The 17985-nt window shown below is 33.2% G+C and overlaps 1 protein-coding gene and 1 long non-coding RNA gene across 3 annotated transcripts; one reads left to right on the top strand and one right to left on the bottom strand.

Moving 5' to 3' along the window:
* Positions 1 to 701: 701 nt before the first annotated feature.
* Positions 702 to 17039, bottom strand: LOC140047023 (negative elongation factor A-like). Its single transcript, XM_072091821.1, has 10 exons — positions 16824 to 17039; positions 8413 to 8584; positions 7090 to 7251; positions 6355 to 6444; positions 5497 to 5688; positions 4520 to 4641; positions 3793 to 3922; positions 3247 to 3521; positions 2579 to 2678; positions 702 to 2144 (listed from the first exon to the last, which is right to left on the bottom strand). The coding sequence occupies exons 1-10, from the start codon at positions 17037 to 17039 to the stop codon at positions 1966 to 1968; spliced, it is 1638 nt and encodes a 545-aa protein (XP_071947922.1). The 3' UTR covers positions 702 to 1965.
* LOC140047024 (uncharacterized) lies at positions 9655 to 14015 on the top strand. Of its 2 annotated transcripts, none has more exons than XR_011844897.1 (6): positions 9655 to 9813; positions 10623 to 10693; positions 11247 to 11326; positions 11882 to 11961; positions 12495 to 12584; positions 13187 to 14015. It is a non-coding gene; the product is annotated as an uncharacterized lncRNA (long non-coding RNA). The 2 variants fall into 2 exon arrangements; XR_011844896.1 differs by having other exon boundaries at positions 9662 to 9813; positions 11247 to 11330.
* Positions 17040 to 17985: the final 946 nt, after the last annotated feature.

The raw sequence follows: 17985 nt of genomic DNA, 5'->3' as shown, positions 1-17985 counted from the left end.
TTTACTGCACTTCCTATAGTATATTAAATTGTAATATAACGCACCTTTTTGCGGTCTTGCCATTTGATTGGTTAATTTTATGATTCACATTTCATTCGGAATTTGCTGTACCTAACGGAAAAGTTATATCTATGCGCCGAATTACATAATGTGTTCTACACATGTTACCTCCATCAATAATATAAAATTAATTTGATGTGCGCAGAATTACATAATGTGTTCTGCACATGTTACCTCAACATAGTTTTCAACTGATTACTAATGAGTCTATAAGTTCATAATAACGCAATATATGCACATATATAGCAATATTATCGCACCGTAACTGATATTTGGGCAATTTTTTTTCCAAAATATTGACTTTTTAAAATTCAACTATTATGCGAGAATGTGGCTTTTATATATGCATGTTTTGCTTTGTATCATCTTATAGAGCCATAGTAACCATTTTTGTCGAAAAATAAAAGGGTAGAAATTTTGCCATTTTTGGAAAAAATCCCTGACATGCAATTGACATGTGCAGAACGCATTATTCGACTCTGCGCATGTTTATTATGCTATATGTAACAATTTATGTCAAAAAATAAAAGGGTCGAAAATCGGACATTTTTCGAAAATTTCCCTGTACTATAGTACAGGGATTTTTTTTAAAAATTGCCGATTTTCGACCTTTTTATTTTTCGATAAAACTAATTACTATAGCACAATTGACATGCGCAGAACGCATTATTCGACTGTGCGCATGTTTATTATGCTATAGTAACCATTTATGTCAAAAGGGGTTACTATAGCCCAATTGACATACGCAGAACCCATTATTCGACTCTGTGCATGTTTATTATGCTATAGTAACCATTTATATCAAAAAATAAAAGGGTCGAAATTCGGCCATTTTTGGAAAAAAATACCTGTACTATAGTACAGGGATTTTTTCAAAAAATACCCAAAATATTGACTTTTTAAAATTCAACTATAATGCGAAAATATGGCTTTTATATGTGCATGTTTTGCTTTGTATCATCTTATAGAGCCATAGTAACCACTTTTGTCGGAAAAAAAAAGGGTAGAAATTGTGCCATTTTTGGAAAAAATCCCTGTACAAGGTATTTTTTTGGAAAAATGCCCAAAATATCGACTTTTTTTGTTTTTTTGTATGGGCATATTTTAATTTATGTCATAATATTATAGAGCAGCAATGGTAACCAGTTTTGTCTAAAAATAAAAGGGTTAACAATTTTGAAAAAAAAAAATGTTCGTTATACATAATGCGACATATTTTAACAAACTTTTGGCCATTTTTTGAGTGTTTATTTATTTCTGTATTAAATAGTGATTAATACCCAACAACTTGTACTACAGGTTGTCCAGTAACGAGGTTTTATAAACAGTTCATTTAGGCATATTGCCAAGGATAACAATCACTATCCTTTTCATAGGTGGTAAACATTTACACAAAATGCTCTACATAAACAAAAGTCTTATTACAAGACTTTGGGAGTGGAGTTGATTTTTGTCACAAGAATAAATCCTGGTTTTTGACAGGATTTTTTTGTTGGTAAATATATTAAACGAAGGAAATCAGATCGGATTAGGCACGGCAACCAGCAGTGCCCTCCAGATCAGCACAACAGGAGACGATCCCCTACTCTTTGTGAATAGTGTACGAAGTTCTTTAACGTGCACTATGTACACAGTACTTTACGTCCCATCCAAAGGACAAGGAAATGGGAGTAAAGCATCTTGCCTAAGGATACAGTTAGTATGGTACAGATAGGCTCGAACCCATGCCTATCACATGCTAGTCCGATATTATCATTACACCATCACTCTTCTGTATATACAGCACCCGTCACGATTCCAGACGGTCGCCCATCCAGAATGCAACTGGGCCCAACATTGCTTAACTTCGGCGATCTTACGAGAACTGGTTTTTCATTGCTGTATGGCCGTTGAAATCCAACTACTCTACTGCAGTGGTTTGTATCGTTTAAATCGTCGCCACTCTCCTGAGGCATAGTTCATCTGGAAGAAAGTGTCTGCCATCATCAATTGCTCTTCACCAGAGCCATCTGACTTGGTCACCATCTCTGTTTCTTCACTCAGTTTAATAGTCATTGAATCACCCTGCTGAGGACACGGATTCTCTACAATTACAGAAAACAAGTTTTTTAATTATCAATCTTTCATAAAATAATAAATGGAGGACTGCTTTTAGCTTCTAACCAATCAAATTTCCAAAAAACGTTTTTAGGAATGTATTACTTATTACGCAGTGGACTTTTGATACAAAGCTGTGTATTTTATAATAAACGTCATTGATTACAAAAACTAAGACTAAGAATATTCAGTTCCACTAATTAATTAATCTTGAATCAATGTCGACGTCTAGGCAGCTTAAACAGTTATAGACGTCACACAATACAGATTTGATTTTGAACAGTCACAGCCTGTACATTGCAAAAAACTTTCAAAAAGTTTTAAAAAAGCTGAGTATCACTTTCCAGTTAGTAAACTAATGTCATGCATAATTAACCAATCAAATGGCAAGGACATATTGAGGACTTCATTTTATGCTTACCCCTTGACCCCGCCATAAAACCAAGAATTAGCGCCTTCTCTGGTCTGGTAACCTTGTTTGATTGTCGAAACATCTCTTGAGCAGCCAGCATTTGCTCTCTCTAAAATAAAACATGATACATTTTCACATTTTGATGATTTGATGAATAAACAATATTTATATTTGATGTAGATAGCTAATACTCATATCATCATAGGCTAGGCTTATCCAGATACTACGATTGGACACATCTATTAAGGTGCAATCACATAGCTATCCTGGGACCTAGTAAGGGATCATGCACGTTACCAAAAAAGCTTGAAGAAATGAAGAACATAAGTAAAGCGTTTTTTCCACACCGGTTCCAGTCCGGCTCAGGCAACTCAAAACGAACGTCAATGTTTCGTTTTCACATATCGATTGGTGCATAGCGATGTGGAGCGTTGTGAAAAAGAAACATTGATGTTTGAATAGATTATCCGGCGCCAAACCAGAACTGTGCCGAAACAGGTGTAAAAAACCCTTTAGAAAACCCATATGTATATTATGGTAAAAGATGGGACCATAATGTATATTGTGGCAATTTCATCAACAAAATCACCAAGCTTTTCCAGAAATATCTTCATATTCAAAATTCGGCCGAAACGATGATTATGTGCAGTCCCATGCTGAGAGTTGGCTAGACTTACAGTGAGTGATAGTCCCTTCTTAGGAGCGGCACTTGGTGTAGCAGCAGGGGTACTGGCTGGTGCTGCAGCAGGGGTAGGTACAAGAGCTGGAGCAGGCTGGTGGTATGGTGGCGGGGGTGTTGGTTGTGCAGGTTGTTTAATTTCTTCTTCTTGTTGCTGTTGCTGCTGTTGCGTGTAAGCAGAAACGTTATATTGTGGCGGCTGCTGTTGTAGCTGTTGTTGGAGTTGTTGGGATAAGTTTTCTCTAGCTGATATTGAAAATGATTGAGAAGGACCTGAAAAGACAGTAAGAGTGTACTATGTTGTAACTCATTTTACCAAAAATTTCATAAAGGCTCTCCTTCACCATAGAGTAGTGAGTTACCCCGGTTTTCTGGCCCATCTCAAACCCCTGTTGTTGTAGACAGACGAATGAGTGCTGTTTGGTGAAACCCTTGGGTTTTTTAAACACACCTGTGCACAAATGCAAGAAATGGATTATTCCCTACATTTATGTATTATACACATTCATAATTAACTGTTAAATATTGATAAATTGTTAATTACCTGTTCCAAGCGTTGCTGAAAATAGAGGCGTATTGACACCAGCCGGCCTTGCTACATTGATATTTGGCATGTATGTTGGTGTTGAAGGTGTTGGTTCAGTCTCTGCTGAAGTTGAATCTACCAATGTTGGCTGAGTAAAAACAAAATAAAACAATATAGTAATTTACATCAATCAAGAAACAAAAAAATGGTGGCGTCACCTAGAAAGCAAATCATTGCATCAGGGAGGCCATAACAAAACAGACAAAAAGAAACACAAAAATAACTATATATGTTTATCACAGAATTGAAAATAACAGTAAAAACGTCCTTAATATCTAATCATAGGAATAGTACAATAGTAATGGTTGAACATCTGTCTTTTAATATTAAGGGTGCTTATTTCAAAAGGTGTTAAGAATCAGTTTACCTAGCATGCATAGCTAATTGAAACCAAAGAAAACAAAAAGCTTATTGAAAAAATATCCTATTAAAAATAGAATGCACATAATTATTACATTTTATATTTGTCAAAGGAACCATTTTTAACCAATAAGCCATAAGCAAAACCGTTGTTGTATCTGGGTGGTTAAGATGCTTTTTTTCAACCCAATGTCCTGGGTTCAAACCATGTTAAATAACATAGAAAAAACAACTCCACTAACAAAATGTTGTGCCTATATTACAATACTATTTTTAATATTTTCTTTTTATTATACATAATATAAAAACATAATCGGTGTATCACCTGTCGACTCTGACTGGCTGGAGGTGGTAGTAAGGATGCAGCATAATCTGGTGTGGGTTGCGCTACTGTTGTAGCAGCTGCGGTCTCCTTTTCCTTCTTGGCCTTCTCAATTGCTTCTTGTTCTACAAATATTTTAAACATTTTTATTATTTACTTGGTCGTAAGGTAATTCATTGCATGATCGTAATCAAAACGGTACTGGGTTTTGGTCTACTAGCATTCCTGCTCCAAACTAGTCATCCATTCATAGAAGCGTAGATGAAGCAAGCGTACCTGGTGGTGACTATAGAATGGTCCCGAGATAACGACTATACTTTAGTTGATAGAAGATGTTTGAGTATATTATTTCAAACATTTATTTGTTCACATGCAATTTACAGTATTTTTTTTATGGAAACTTCTCTGTCCCAACAATAATTTTGAATTTCAGTTTTGCAATAAATAAGATAATCTTTAATAAATTTGTGACATCAACAATAAACAGATTTTTATATAGCTATTTGCAAAAAATGTCATACAAACAAGTAACATACTTGACAATACGTCACACATTAAACTTTTGAGCTGATCCCCATTTCATATATTATTTGTAACTACAAAAGGAGTATAGCTTTTGATCTATTTTGCATTTGAATCAGGAATGATTCATGATTATAATATTATGGATTTATAATAACAATAATTATAGATTTATTGAAATTTACTAATATTAATTGCCAGGTCAATTTTGATAAATAGCAGTTTTTAAAGTCCTCACTCGCTTTGATGTTACCCTAGGCCTGGGAAGCCAAGCAATACGTACCTACGCTTCGTTCAAATTTACCGCATTCATATTTCGAACCGCGCCCTCAATACTTTTTTGCCATACGAATACGTGTGTGTGACGCGTCCATTTTCGTTATCGTATTTGTAGCATTGTGAAACCTCCCTAGTGACAAAATTAATAATTTTAACATGTCTATCTATGCATCTCATACCTGCTTGCTTTTTTCTACGCTTAGCAGCTGGTCCACCTCCAATGGGTTGTTCCGTTATATCTAATAGCTTAGTACCCCTTTCTTTTCCAACACTTGACATTCTTGATATATTGCGGTTCAATGGCACTGTATTCCTTCTGGGTGTGTTTGCCGTCCGGAATCCAGGTGTTTTAGGAATACCCTTTAATGGCGCTTAAAAAAAAGTAAAAATGTTATTAATCAGTTTGAAACTCTATTTAAAAATACAGTAGAACCTATATCAAGGGGATACACTCAGTCCCCAATAGAGTGTCCCTTTAATAGGCGTTTCCTCTGAATAGGGTTGACTATATATAGTGTTAAAACATATATTGCAGCTTGTTCTTTCACAGGAAAGTGTCCCCTTAATAGAGGTGTCCATTGTACAGGGCTTTACTCTATTCTTAATTTAAATGACTATGACAACTGACTGTTTAAATGGTTTTCTATACCAGCACCAGACTTACATTACCCATGGGCCCTGCGGCCCTTCATTTAAGTTGAATAAAAAATTATTTTGATTGTAACAAGAAGTTTAACCATTTTCTTGCTATAGATGTTTTTCCATGTTTTTTATCTCTCTAGCACATACAAAAACATAGGGAGATCCACTTTGTTTACAATCCATACCAAACTGACAAATGGTTAAGTGACATCATAACTGTTCACCAATTCACTCAATCAAACACATTAATTTTAAATGAAACGAAAACGTAAAGGTTGGAATAAACATACATAAACAATCAACTATTTGAAAACCGGAAATCCTTGGCCATATGGTATTACCATTTCTAGTTTATGTTTTAGCTAATCATTGTTTCATTATAAATTTATACTTACTTAAGTCATCATTCTTGCGAGGTGTCATACCACGACCTTTAAATGGAGCTGTTGCTCCAACCTTACTTTGTTGCTTAGCAGCCTCAGCAGCTAAAATAAACAATATTAAACATGGTTTCATTCATTCATCAGTGGAAAATTATTTCCATTTATTATGATATGCATATTAAATATACATAGAAATTATGTTTGCTCAGAGATATACAAAAGCAGATAAATAAAAAACAATTATTAAATATTACATTACAATTCATGATAGATAAAAATGTATGAAAAATCCAAAAATGTTGTCCTACAATAAATAGGTTATGTCGAGTAGCATATGAAATTACATTCATTTTCACGACATAATTTTCACACTGTTTCAGTGTGAGCTGACCATCAAAGGTGATGTCAAATTAATGTTTAATGTCATCACAGGATCCAATAATTATTGATAATCTATCTAAATATATTTATCATGCTTATAAGTTAAGATATGTTTTGCTAAGAAAACAAAATTAATTAATTCATTTATCTTGTGACCATAAATTGCTTTATTTTTCAATGTAATTATTATTTTGTTAATTACTAGGGGCCAGAGGCCTAAAGTAAATAAAGTCAGGCGATAAGCCTGAATGAATGAATGAATTAAGACCACAGTTGCATTACAGCTAAAAGTTAGTTGGATGTGTGAGACCACAGTTGTATTGTTTGTGTGTGATATGGCCAACAAATTAGAGATAGCCTACTCACATTTGATAAGTAGCTCTGCTCGTAGGGCCGCTGACTTTGGTTTTCTTTTTAGAGCAAAGTGCTTTACTAGTGGACGTTGCATTCCCACTAACTGGGTGAGAGCATTAGGGTTAAGATATAGACATTCAAGTGGCAGTAATGCATTGCTATCTGTTACAGATACTGAAAAAAAAAAAAATTAAAATTAATGTATTAACTATTATTATACTGTAGCTGTGCTGAGGGTGTTATAGGATAAAAAACACATCACTACAATAGACATACTGTACTTAAATATTAAATGCAACACTCACTACAGTAGCCATACTTAATGCAACACTCACTACAATAGCCATACTTAAATATTGAATGCAACACTCACTACAATAGCCATACTTAATGCAACACTCACTACAAAAGCCATACTTAATGCAACACTCACTACAGTAGCCATACTTAATGCAACACTCACTACATTGGCCATACTTAATGTAACACTCACTACATTAGCCATACTTAATGCAACACTCACTACAGTACAATAGCCATACTTAATGCAACACTCATTACAATAGCCATACTTAATGCAACACTCACTACATTGGCCATACTTAATGTAACACTCACTACAGTACAATAGCCATACTTAATGCAACACTTACTACATTGGCCATACTTAATGCAACACTCACTACAGTACAATAGCCATACTTAATGCAACACTTACTACATTGGCCATACTTAATGCAACACTCACTACAGTACAATAGCCATACTTAATGCAACACTTACTACATTGGCCATACTTAATGTAACACTCACTACATTAGCCATACTTAATGCAACACTTACTACTGTACAATAACCTTCCTAATGTAACATTCACTACAATAGCCATACTTAATGCAACACTCATTACAATAGCCATACTTAATGCAACACTCATTACAATAGCCATACTTAATGCAACACTCATTACAATAGCCATACTTAATCCAACACTCACTAAAGTAGCCATACTTAATCCAACACTCACTAAAGTAGCCATACTTAATGTAACATTCACTACAAACAATAGCCATACTTAATGCAACACTCATTACAATAGCCATAATTAATGCAACACTCATTACAATAGCCATACTTAATGCAACACTCACTAAAATAGCCATACTTAATGCAACACTCACTACAGTAGCCATACTTAATGTAACATTCACTACAATAGCCATACTTAATGCAACACTCATTACAATAGCCATACTTAATGCAACACTCACTAAAATAGCCATACTTAATGCAACTCTCATTACAATAGCAATACCATTAGCAACACTAACTTACACTTGACCCTTAGCTCTTGTAGTGCTTCAGCCAACGCTGGGTGCTCTTCTTCCACTTTTAAATTAATTTGTCCATTCTGAGGGAATGTCCTTAAGAGATCAGCTATCATGCATACCCATTGGTCACTATCGTGTAAAGCAAGTCGCAGAATATCCTCTAAATCTTCCTTGTGCTGTATGAAAAACAAAATCATGTCACACAATTATAAATACGATATGCCATTTTGGTATTACTATTGCATAATTAATGTACAGAATGTACATATATATGGTTAAAAATTACATCTTGTATTGGCCCACCATAGGTACTGTGTAGGGCCTAGCTAGAGAGTAGAGGACAATCTTTTTTTAGTACATTGATCAGTATGCTTTTAAATTTATTTTTAAAATTTTATATTTATTTATCATTATTAAATTAATGAATGTTCTTTTTGAGCTTCTTTCATGATCAAATTGCGCAACAACTTTAATTTCCTACTTTATATACTGGTATATGAAATTGTGCAGCAAACTGTAAAATTGTGCAAGATCTTTTTTTAACAATTTGAAATTTTGAACTTACTTAGGGGGTGTTACGAAACCTCAGACCACGAAAGCTCAGACCCCCTAAGACCTAAGATCACGAAAGCTAAGACCCAACACCTAAGATTACAAATATTTATCTTTCGCACCTGCCTTGTATTTTAACTCCTAACATTTATTCTGAATACCACACCTTAGAATTGGCACTTTCATGAAAAAGAATCACATAAAAAGTAACAAATACATTTTTAAATTGATGATTTTACAGACGTTTTTCTCGCACACAAAATGACTAGCCTACAGTACAGTAGGCCTACCCACCCCATGGGCCATGTTCAATGTTTTTGTTTCTATGGAACGTCAAAAGAGCAAAAATCTCTGTGGAGTCCATCTACAGTGTGGATGGAACAATGTAAAATTAAAATTGTAATGATAATAGTATAATCATGCAAGTACGAAGAAATAAATACTGGCAAATAAATTTTAATTAAAAAATCATGATAAGTTTTTTTGTTTCGTTTTCTTTCTGTTTTTATACTTGTACTATTATTGTTGCTCTTTTGGCGCACAGCTGTTTCAAACATACGAATTAAGTCATGCGCCCTCAACGTTACAAGTCGTATCGCTGGAGTAACAATACATAAACAATTACTTACAAATCCACGTGTGCAAAGTGGAGTCAAACGTCATTTAAAGACATGTTTTAAACAGCCAATGAGAATGAGATAAAAAAATAAAGGGTCGCTAAAAATATGAATATTCATTAAAGAGTCCCTGGATGAAACAAGCACGTTGTCGTTTTGTTTTTTACAAGGAATATAACGCTGAAAATTAATGGAAGGGTGGACCATAAAATACAAGCATATACCAATTTACGCACGTGAGTGACATTTCCAAATTTGGTACATGTTTGTTTGTCCGTATCTTTAAAAAATGTAATTTTCACTCTAATTCTTTGGTACTGCATGATAATTTAGTTATCTGTGAATGTTATAACATAGTAATGGTCGAGAGGTGATGGTTGAATTTTTGAGCTATGGCCGTTTCAAATTGTGTCATTTTTAGGCTTAGGCTTGTGTCTACTCTAGTTGCTACACTGCCTTTCATGTGACAGCTGACCCAAATGAGTTTGGAAATGTTACATTATATTAATTATTTAGGCCTGGCTGGGTAGGGTAGGCATATACCAATATTATAGGCCCTATTTTTATTTTAATACTAGGCCTAGGCCCTAGCTAGACCTGTGCTCTCTAGCAGCCTACTACAGAGAAGCAGATTTCCGGCTTAGTTAGCCTGGCCTTGAGTAGGCTAGCCTACTACTAGCCTAATAGGTATTAGTAGGCTACCTAATTAAAATTAGGCCCAGGATCTACGCCTAGGCCTAGGCCTATATATTTTTAATATTATTTAATCAGTATAATTAATTTTAGTTTTAATAAATTTACAGTATTCATTACAAAAACTGTAAATTTAATATTATGAGGATTATATATACCATGTATGATGTATGCAATGACATAGGCCCTAGGGAATAGTATAATTACAATATAAATAATGACAAGCATCATATTAACATTCGGTTTTGCTCATCACTGCATATTCAAATTAGTATGCAATCATATTAAATTTAATAAGTTAAGTTAATTTTATAAAATTGTTATAATAATTATTAATGTTATACTATTGTAGGTAGCCTACATATATAGAGCAGTAACCTGAAGTGGCTAAGCAGATTTGGACCATACCTACCATCTATATAGGTAAGATTATTTTGCTGTTCAAGAAGTAGCAAATATTAAATTGTGTTTACCATGCTATTAATTTTCAATATTAACAATCAATCACTACCTCTGGCTGGGTAGGCTAGGCCTATATTATAGGCCCTATTTTTATGTTAATATACTAGCTAGACCTGTGCTCTCTATCACTAGCAGCAGCCTACAGAGAAGCAGCTTTCCAGCTTATTTAGCCTAGCCTAGAGCAATTAGGCTAGGTATAAGTAGACTACCTAATTAGGTCTAGGCTCTACGCCTATATATTATTATTTAATTATTATTAATTTTAATTTAATATATTTACAGTATTTATTTAAATAATGTTTGTTATGAGAATACCTGGTTATATATACCCTATGCAATGACATAAGGCATATATGCCTTCCCTGTATGTAATAATTACAATTATTATAAATAATGAATTTTAACATTCGTTTTTGCTCATCACTGCATATTCAAATTAGTATGTATGCAACCATATTAAATTTAATAAGCTAATTTTAAGTAATTCTTATAATAATGTTTTACTATTTTGTAGGTACATAGCGGCAACCCGAAGTGGCAAAAACATTTTAAACAGATTTGGACCAATACCTAGCAGCCTACCATCTATATACAGTAGGTAAGTTTATTTTACTGCTCAAGAACTAGTAAATTTTAAATTGTGTTTACCATGCTATTAATTTTCAATATTAACAATCAATCACTACCAGTGGCTGGGTAGGCTAGGCCTATATTATAGGCCCTATTTTTATTTTAATATACTAGCTAGACCTGTGCTCTCTAACACTAGCAGCCTACATAGAAGCAGCTTTCCAGCTTATTTAGCCTAGCCTAGAGCAATAGGCTAGGTATAAGTAGACTACCTAATTAGGTCTAGGCTCTACGCCTATATATTATTATTTAATTATTATTAATTTTAGTTTTAATATATTTACAGTATTTTATTTAAATAATGTTTATTATGAGAATACCTGGTTATATATACCCTATGCAATGACATAAGGCATATATGCCTACCCTGTATGTAATAATTACAATTATTATAAATAATGAATTTTAACATTCGTTTTTGCTCATCACTGCATATTCAAATTAGTATGTATGCAACCATATTAAATTTAATAAGCTAATTTTAATTAATTCTTATAGTAATGTTTTACTATTTTTTAGGTACATAGCGGCAACCCGAAGTGGAAAAATCATTTTAAACAGATTTGGACCAATACCTATACCTACCATCTATATTATAGGTAAGTTTATTTTACTGTTCAAGAACTAGTAAATTTTAAATTGTGTTTACCATGCTATTAATTTTCAATATTAACAACCAATCACTACCACTGGCTGGGCTATGCTAGGCTAGGCCCTATTTTTATTTTAATATACTAGCTAGACCTGTGCTCTCTTGCACTAGCAGCCTAAGAGAAGCAGCTTTCCAGCTTATTTAGCCTAGCCTAGAGCAATAGGCTAGGTATTAGTAGGCTACCTAATTAGGCCTAGAGGCTATTATTAATTTTTATTTTTAATATATTTACAGTATTTATTACAAATAATGTTTATTATGAGGATACCTGGTTATATATACCCTATGCAATGACATAAGGCATATATGCCTACCCTGTATGTAATAATTACAATTATTATAAAATAATGAATTTTAACATTTGTTTTTGCTCATCACTGCATATTCAAATTAGTGTGTATGCAACCATAGTAAATATAATAAGTTAATTTTAATTAATTCTTATTATAATGTTATACTATTACTATTAATATTTTTTAGGTACATAATAATATAGTATAGCGGCAACCCAAAATGGCTAAAACATTTTAAACAGATTTGGACCAATACCTATACCTACCATCTATATAGGTAAGTTTATTTTACTGTTCAAGAACTAGTAAATTTTAAATTGTGTTTACCATGCTATGAATTTGTAACTTTAACAATCAATCACTAACACATGTACAGTACAGCAGTAGTACTATCAATCAATAGTAATTAGTTAGTAATTGAAATATAGACATACTATAGTATTACTTTTACATGTTCATTATCATTAGGCATTGTTAATAGGAAATCAATACAATGCAATATTCCTTTAACATTTAAAAATGTACAATATTTTATGATCATTAATGTTAATGAATCATTCTTTGTTGGCTTTCTTGCATTTGTTAGGTTTTATTATTTCATTTTGTATCATTGGAGATGTGAAAGTCAGATGAGTCTAAGTTTGACTCTAATCCACACTGCTGTTTTGTGACGGTTGAGTTTGGCATGTATTAGCTCCCCGCCTTGTTCAGAGACCACCTTCCATTCTCTCATGAATGCAATAGCATGGTGCTCAAGCATATGTAGCTTAGGCTGTATTACACCTGGTGCAATATGCCTGTATTCTGCTAAAAATATCATATTTTTTATGTAATTAAAAAAATACTTAATTTACACATTAATACATTTTATAATTTCAGAAATTTTGTGATGAAAAAGTCAATCTGTGGTGACTGTAGAATGGACCCGAGACCTGACTATCTTAGACATTTAAATAATAGAAAGTTCTGACAATTTTGTTGAATAGAAATGTACAATGTATGATGTAATCTTAATTGAAAATTGGCAGTTTTTAAACTATGTATATAAATTAGGATGAGAAAACAGTTATTTGATTATGAGGTATGTTCATTTAAATAAATTTGTTAGTATAAACTTTCAAAAAGAGTGAAGATATAAGGAAGAAAAGCAGATTATGGAGCAGCTGTACCAAATAAAAAAAACTGTTCCCTTAAACGCCAGTGTGTTCTTTCACTTGTGAATGTAGTTTTTGCCCAAGTCATAGTTGTTGTAAGTTGTTGGTGTAGCATGCCAAGCAATTTGTTCCATGCCCTGTTAATTTAAATGTTAGCGTGGTAGTATACAGTATCCATTGCAAATTCGTGAATGGCAGGTTGTAAAAATGTATATAGGTTGTGATTTTACATTTGTTAGATTTAGTGCAAATTTGTGACGGCTTTTCATATTTTAAAAATTGTATTTTTTATCTTTTTCTTTAAATTTTGTTCCACAACAAAAGCAAGTACAACGTAAAGCCTTTTCGTGAAACTGTGTTGCCTACAAAAATGAAAAGAAATGTTAATTTTACCAACCTTTAATTTTATATTATATTTATCATACAGTAGTTTGAGTATTTTTGTATAGGCTTTAATTTTAAGGGCCTAGCCTAGGCCTGGTAGTTAGTAGTTTTACTAAATTTTTACATTTATGATGAATTATATTCAGTTGAAATAAATACAATGATAATAATTAAGCTTATTATTTAATCTATTGTAAATTAAAATGATGTATATCATGATTACACTACTTATACCATGGATTAAAGAATAGAAGGATATGCATCGACGGTGACATCAAACGATTTTACAACGCGCTTGCCTATACTAAAGCACTGCTGCCAATCAAACAAACACGTTCATTGAACTCCGTGTCTCTAACCGCGGCCCTCTGTAAAACGCTGCGAATCAACTGTTACATTTTTTGAGACCAAAACGTAACCATGTAGAAATCGTATGCGCAGTCTGAATGTTCTATTGACATGTCTGCGTCGATGATTAATTGATAACAAACATATATTGCTGAATAATTCTGTTTTAGTTTCATCACAATCGGACTACGAAAAGTTCACTTTCTTACGACTGGTAATTTTAAGTAGTTGGTAATATTAATAAAATATGCAATTTTTATATTTGAATTATCATTATTTGCCTGCCATCTTCTGTCATTAAAAATTGCGTTAATCTATAGAATATTAAATTATGCATTTGACCATGTATGTTGTTAGCGTGGCCGGTGTTCAGACATACACCAATCGTGTTTTTTAATATATGGCTAAGCAGTGGTTTCTTCATAAATCTCCTTAATTATCGATGTGATTATATTTAAACTGTAGTGCCTGGTGATTGGCTAGTGGTTATGTCATCCACATCACCGGGCCTAATTGAATGAAAACAGCGATCCCTGATCCGGGATTGGCTGGCTATGTATAGTTGCGATTCGTTACCTAGCGGTCGTTTTGAAAAGTACACGCAGGGCAAACTTGATCACGAACAAACGAAGTAGGCCTACCTATTATTATTCACACAAGAAGTAAGACAACGGTGAGTATTTAAGATTAGCCTAGGCCTACCTAGGCAGTATCAATGTCGGCAAATCATATAGGGTTTACTAGCCCAGTTTAGCCTAGTTAGTACAAGGCCTAGCTAGGCTAGCATTCTTGTAATTTTACAACAAATGAGACAACTAATAGTTATTGTCTCAGATGTAGGGCTACTACAGGTCATAAAATGCTACTTTAATCATCATAAAAAAATCATTAGCGTAGATCAATCGCGGCAGAAACCAACATAGTCAATAGTTGACCATCTACAAACATCATGCAACCAAAGAACGCGCGAAAGAAGCGTAGCCAACAAGGTTAAATGTCGTTGCACATGTGCAGTAAACAATATATTAGGCACGCGACCGTTTCGTTGTTACCATGCGGTTAATTAAACTGTAACATTGTGGGCGGTCCGCAGTCTGTCGGCGAGAGTCAAGGAACCCTTGATCTCACGTCGATGCATATCCTTCTATTCTTTAATCCATGCTTATACGTACCAACTAGGCCTAGCTACAACCTAGGCCTAGTTGCGTACAGCCTAGCGAGCGGTTATCAGACGCGTTCATCGACCTCTCGCCAAATACGCTGTTTCGCATTTAACAAAACAGTCGAGTTTTTCAATGAAAATTTCTTGAGATTTTCACCGTCACCTCCTAACAATTCAATGTCTCATGTAAGCATATATAATCAAACTTTTACCTAGATTTTCCAAGTATTTATGAAAATTACGAATAAAAACAAAAAGTGTACAATTTGACAAGCATTTTTTCAAACTTTCTATTGTTTACATTTGCTAGGCCGATCGATGTTAATTTTTAAAACTTCCGGGTGTAAATAATTTCGTAAACTTGGTGTTATGCTTAATTACTTATTATTTCCAAAAAATCGGTAATTAAAAAACTTATTTTCTAACAAATAGTATAAAAATGGTTTTATAATATTTATGACGAAATTGATTAAAATAATTTAAAGTGTAGTTATAAAAGTTGCAAATGTCGCGAAAGTTGAACGGGATTCAACCACTCGCGCGGCGTCACGCTCAGGCACATATCGCCGTCTGACAATATTGAGGGCGCTTGACTTTTTCTATTTATTTTACATTGGTTGAAACAGCTGTGGGCGCTCCATAGAAACAAAAACATTGAGCATGGGAGCTCGAGGAGTTACATTACAGTATACAAGAAACACATCTGTAAAATCATCAATTTAAAGGATTTATTTATTTGTTATTATGTGTTTCTCCTTCTGAAAGTACTTATAAGTCCTAATTTTAAAGTGTGGTGTTCAGGATAAAGTTACTCAACAAATTTGGAGTCAAAATACAAGAAAGGCAGGTGCGTAAGAAAAACATCCTCTGAACCAACACAATGGAGTAAATATATACCAACAAACAACCCGTCAAATTTGTTTGTTGTAAAGAAAAAATATACATTTACTCAACGGGCGAAAATAATGTGAGTTTATCTATGTTTTGCGGTAGTATTAAATTATATTTATGGTAATAAATGAAACCTACTGTGTTTAAAATTATGTATGGATAAACAAGTATTGTTTTTAAGCTGTAGTATATCTTAGTATTTGTAATCTTAGGTGTTGGGTCTTAGCTTTCGTGATCTTAGGTCTTAGGGGGTCTGAGCTTTCGTGGTCTGAGGTTTCGTGACACCCCTTACTTAGGACCTAAACTAAGCCGCCCACCCAGACAGAGGATTTCATATTATTAAATATTTAAATATTTATATATATAAAATATAACCTTATTTGTATGCTACGCCTAACTAGCTAGCCTACTATATATCATAGGCCTATCATAAACCTATAATAACGGAAAGGTAACATCATCTATTCAGTGCAAATATCATACAAGACCAGATTTATACTTGGTACGAATCGTCTTTCGCAAATAGAAAATGTCACCTAAACGGTTCGGACCTGCGAGTGAACTACTTTAGGCCTACCTCCAGTACCGCTCTCCTTGGTATGTGTAGAAACGCCATTAGTAATTTCAGCTTCACTATTGGGGTTAACGTTGTGAAACATGCCTGCACGTTTTGAATAACTTCTTTACTAGCTAAATGTGAACAAATTCCACTAATACCTGACCACAAATCTTCGTCTCCTAACTTATTATGAAGCCACAGGCCCGTGCTGTCGCTATTTTTAAAAGTCGCCATATTGCATTGATTGTATGTTTGTTGTGTTTATTTTTTATTATTTACTCTTACTCCTCGAATTGTGCAATCTCTCCCTCGACCCTTCTTTTTAGAAAAATACAGTTTATTGTTACAACATAATAATATGTTCTAATTAAAAACAAAAATTATTATTTAATGTCTATACTTGTTTGAAGATGTATCGTCCGCCAACAAAATTGGAAAATGAAGAAAAATTGCAGTTTTAATCAATTCAAAATATTTTTTTCAGAGGGACAATTTCAGAATATCATCATCACTAAAAATTGGTACAATAATCAATATTACTAACATAAAAGATATAACAATCGCAGTCGTCAATAATTGTGGCTCGGATTCAAATCCGGTTAATCATCTCGTTCCGCATAAATTAATTTAAATTAAATATAAATAGGCCAATAATAAAAATTATAGTATACAGATAAAACTTGCATGTAAATTTTATGTTCGAAAAGTCATTATACCATTCACTATAATATAATAATCCACTTATTAATTAATATTTTTAACTGATCATAATAATGCGAAGTATGGAAAATGGCTTTATAATCTCAATAGAAGAATACATTTGACACAGTAAACCTACATTACAATATTATCATATGACCGATTGCATGGTGACACTGACAGTATTCATTAAAAAAAATATTTGATTGATTGTGTATATGTGATAATAATAATAATACATCTTTCTTAACAGAAGTAGTCCTACATTTAAATGATTTAAGTAGGGTAACTCAAACTTCACAAAACAGTCGAAAAGTGGAATAATAGCAATTATTCTATATAAATATAAATTATAATATTATTATATATAAATATAAATAAATTTCTGTCATTTCTTTGGAAAATTTTGGCGTGCAATAGTACTGACTATTTAACGAGCGATTTTTTCGCGTACGAAACAAATTTTTTCGCCTACAAAACA

This window comes from Antedon mediterranea, chromosome 4 (assembly GCF_964355755.1).
Source record: "Antedon mediterranea chromosome 4, ecAntMedi1.1, whole genome shotgun sequence".
Lineage (NCBI taxonomy): Eukaryota > Metazoa > Echinodermata > Crinoidea > Comatulida > Antedonidae > Antedon > Antedon mediterranea.
Note: the sequence above shows the minus strand (reverse complement) of the source record. Positions and strands in the feature narration are given on the sequence as shown.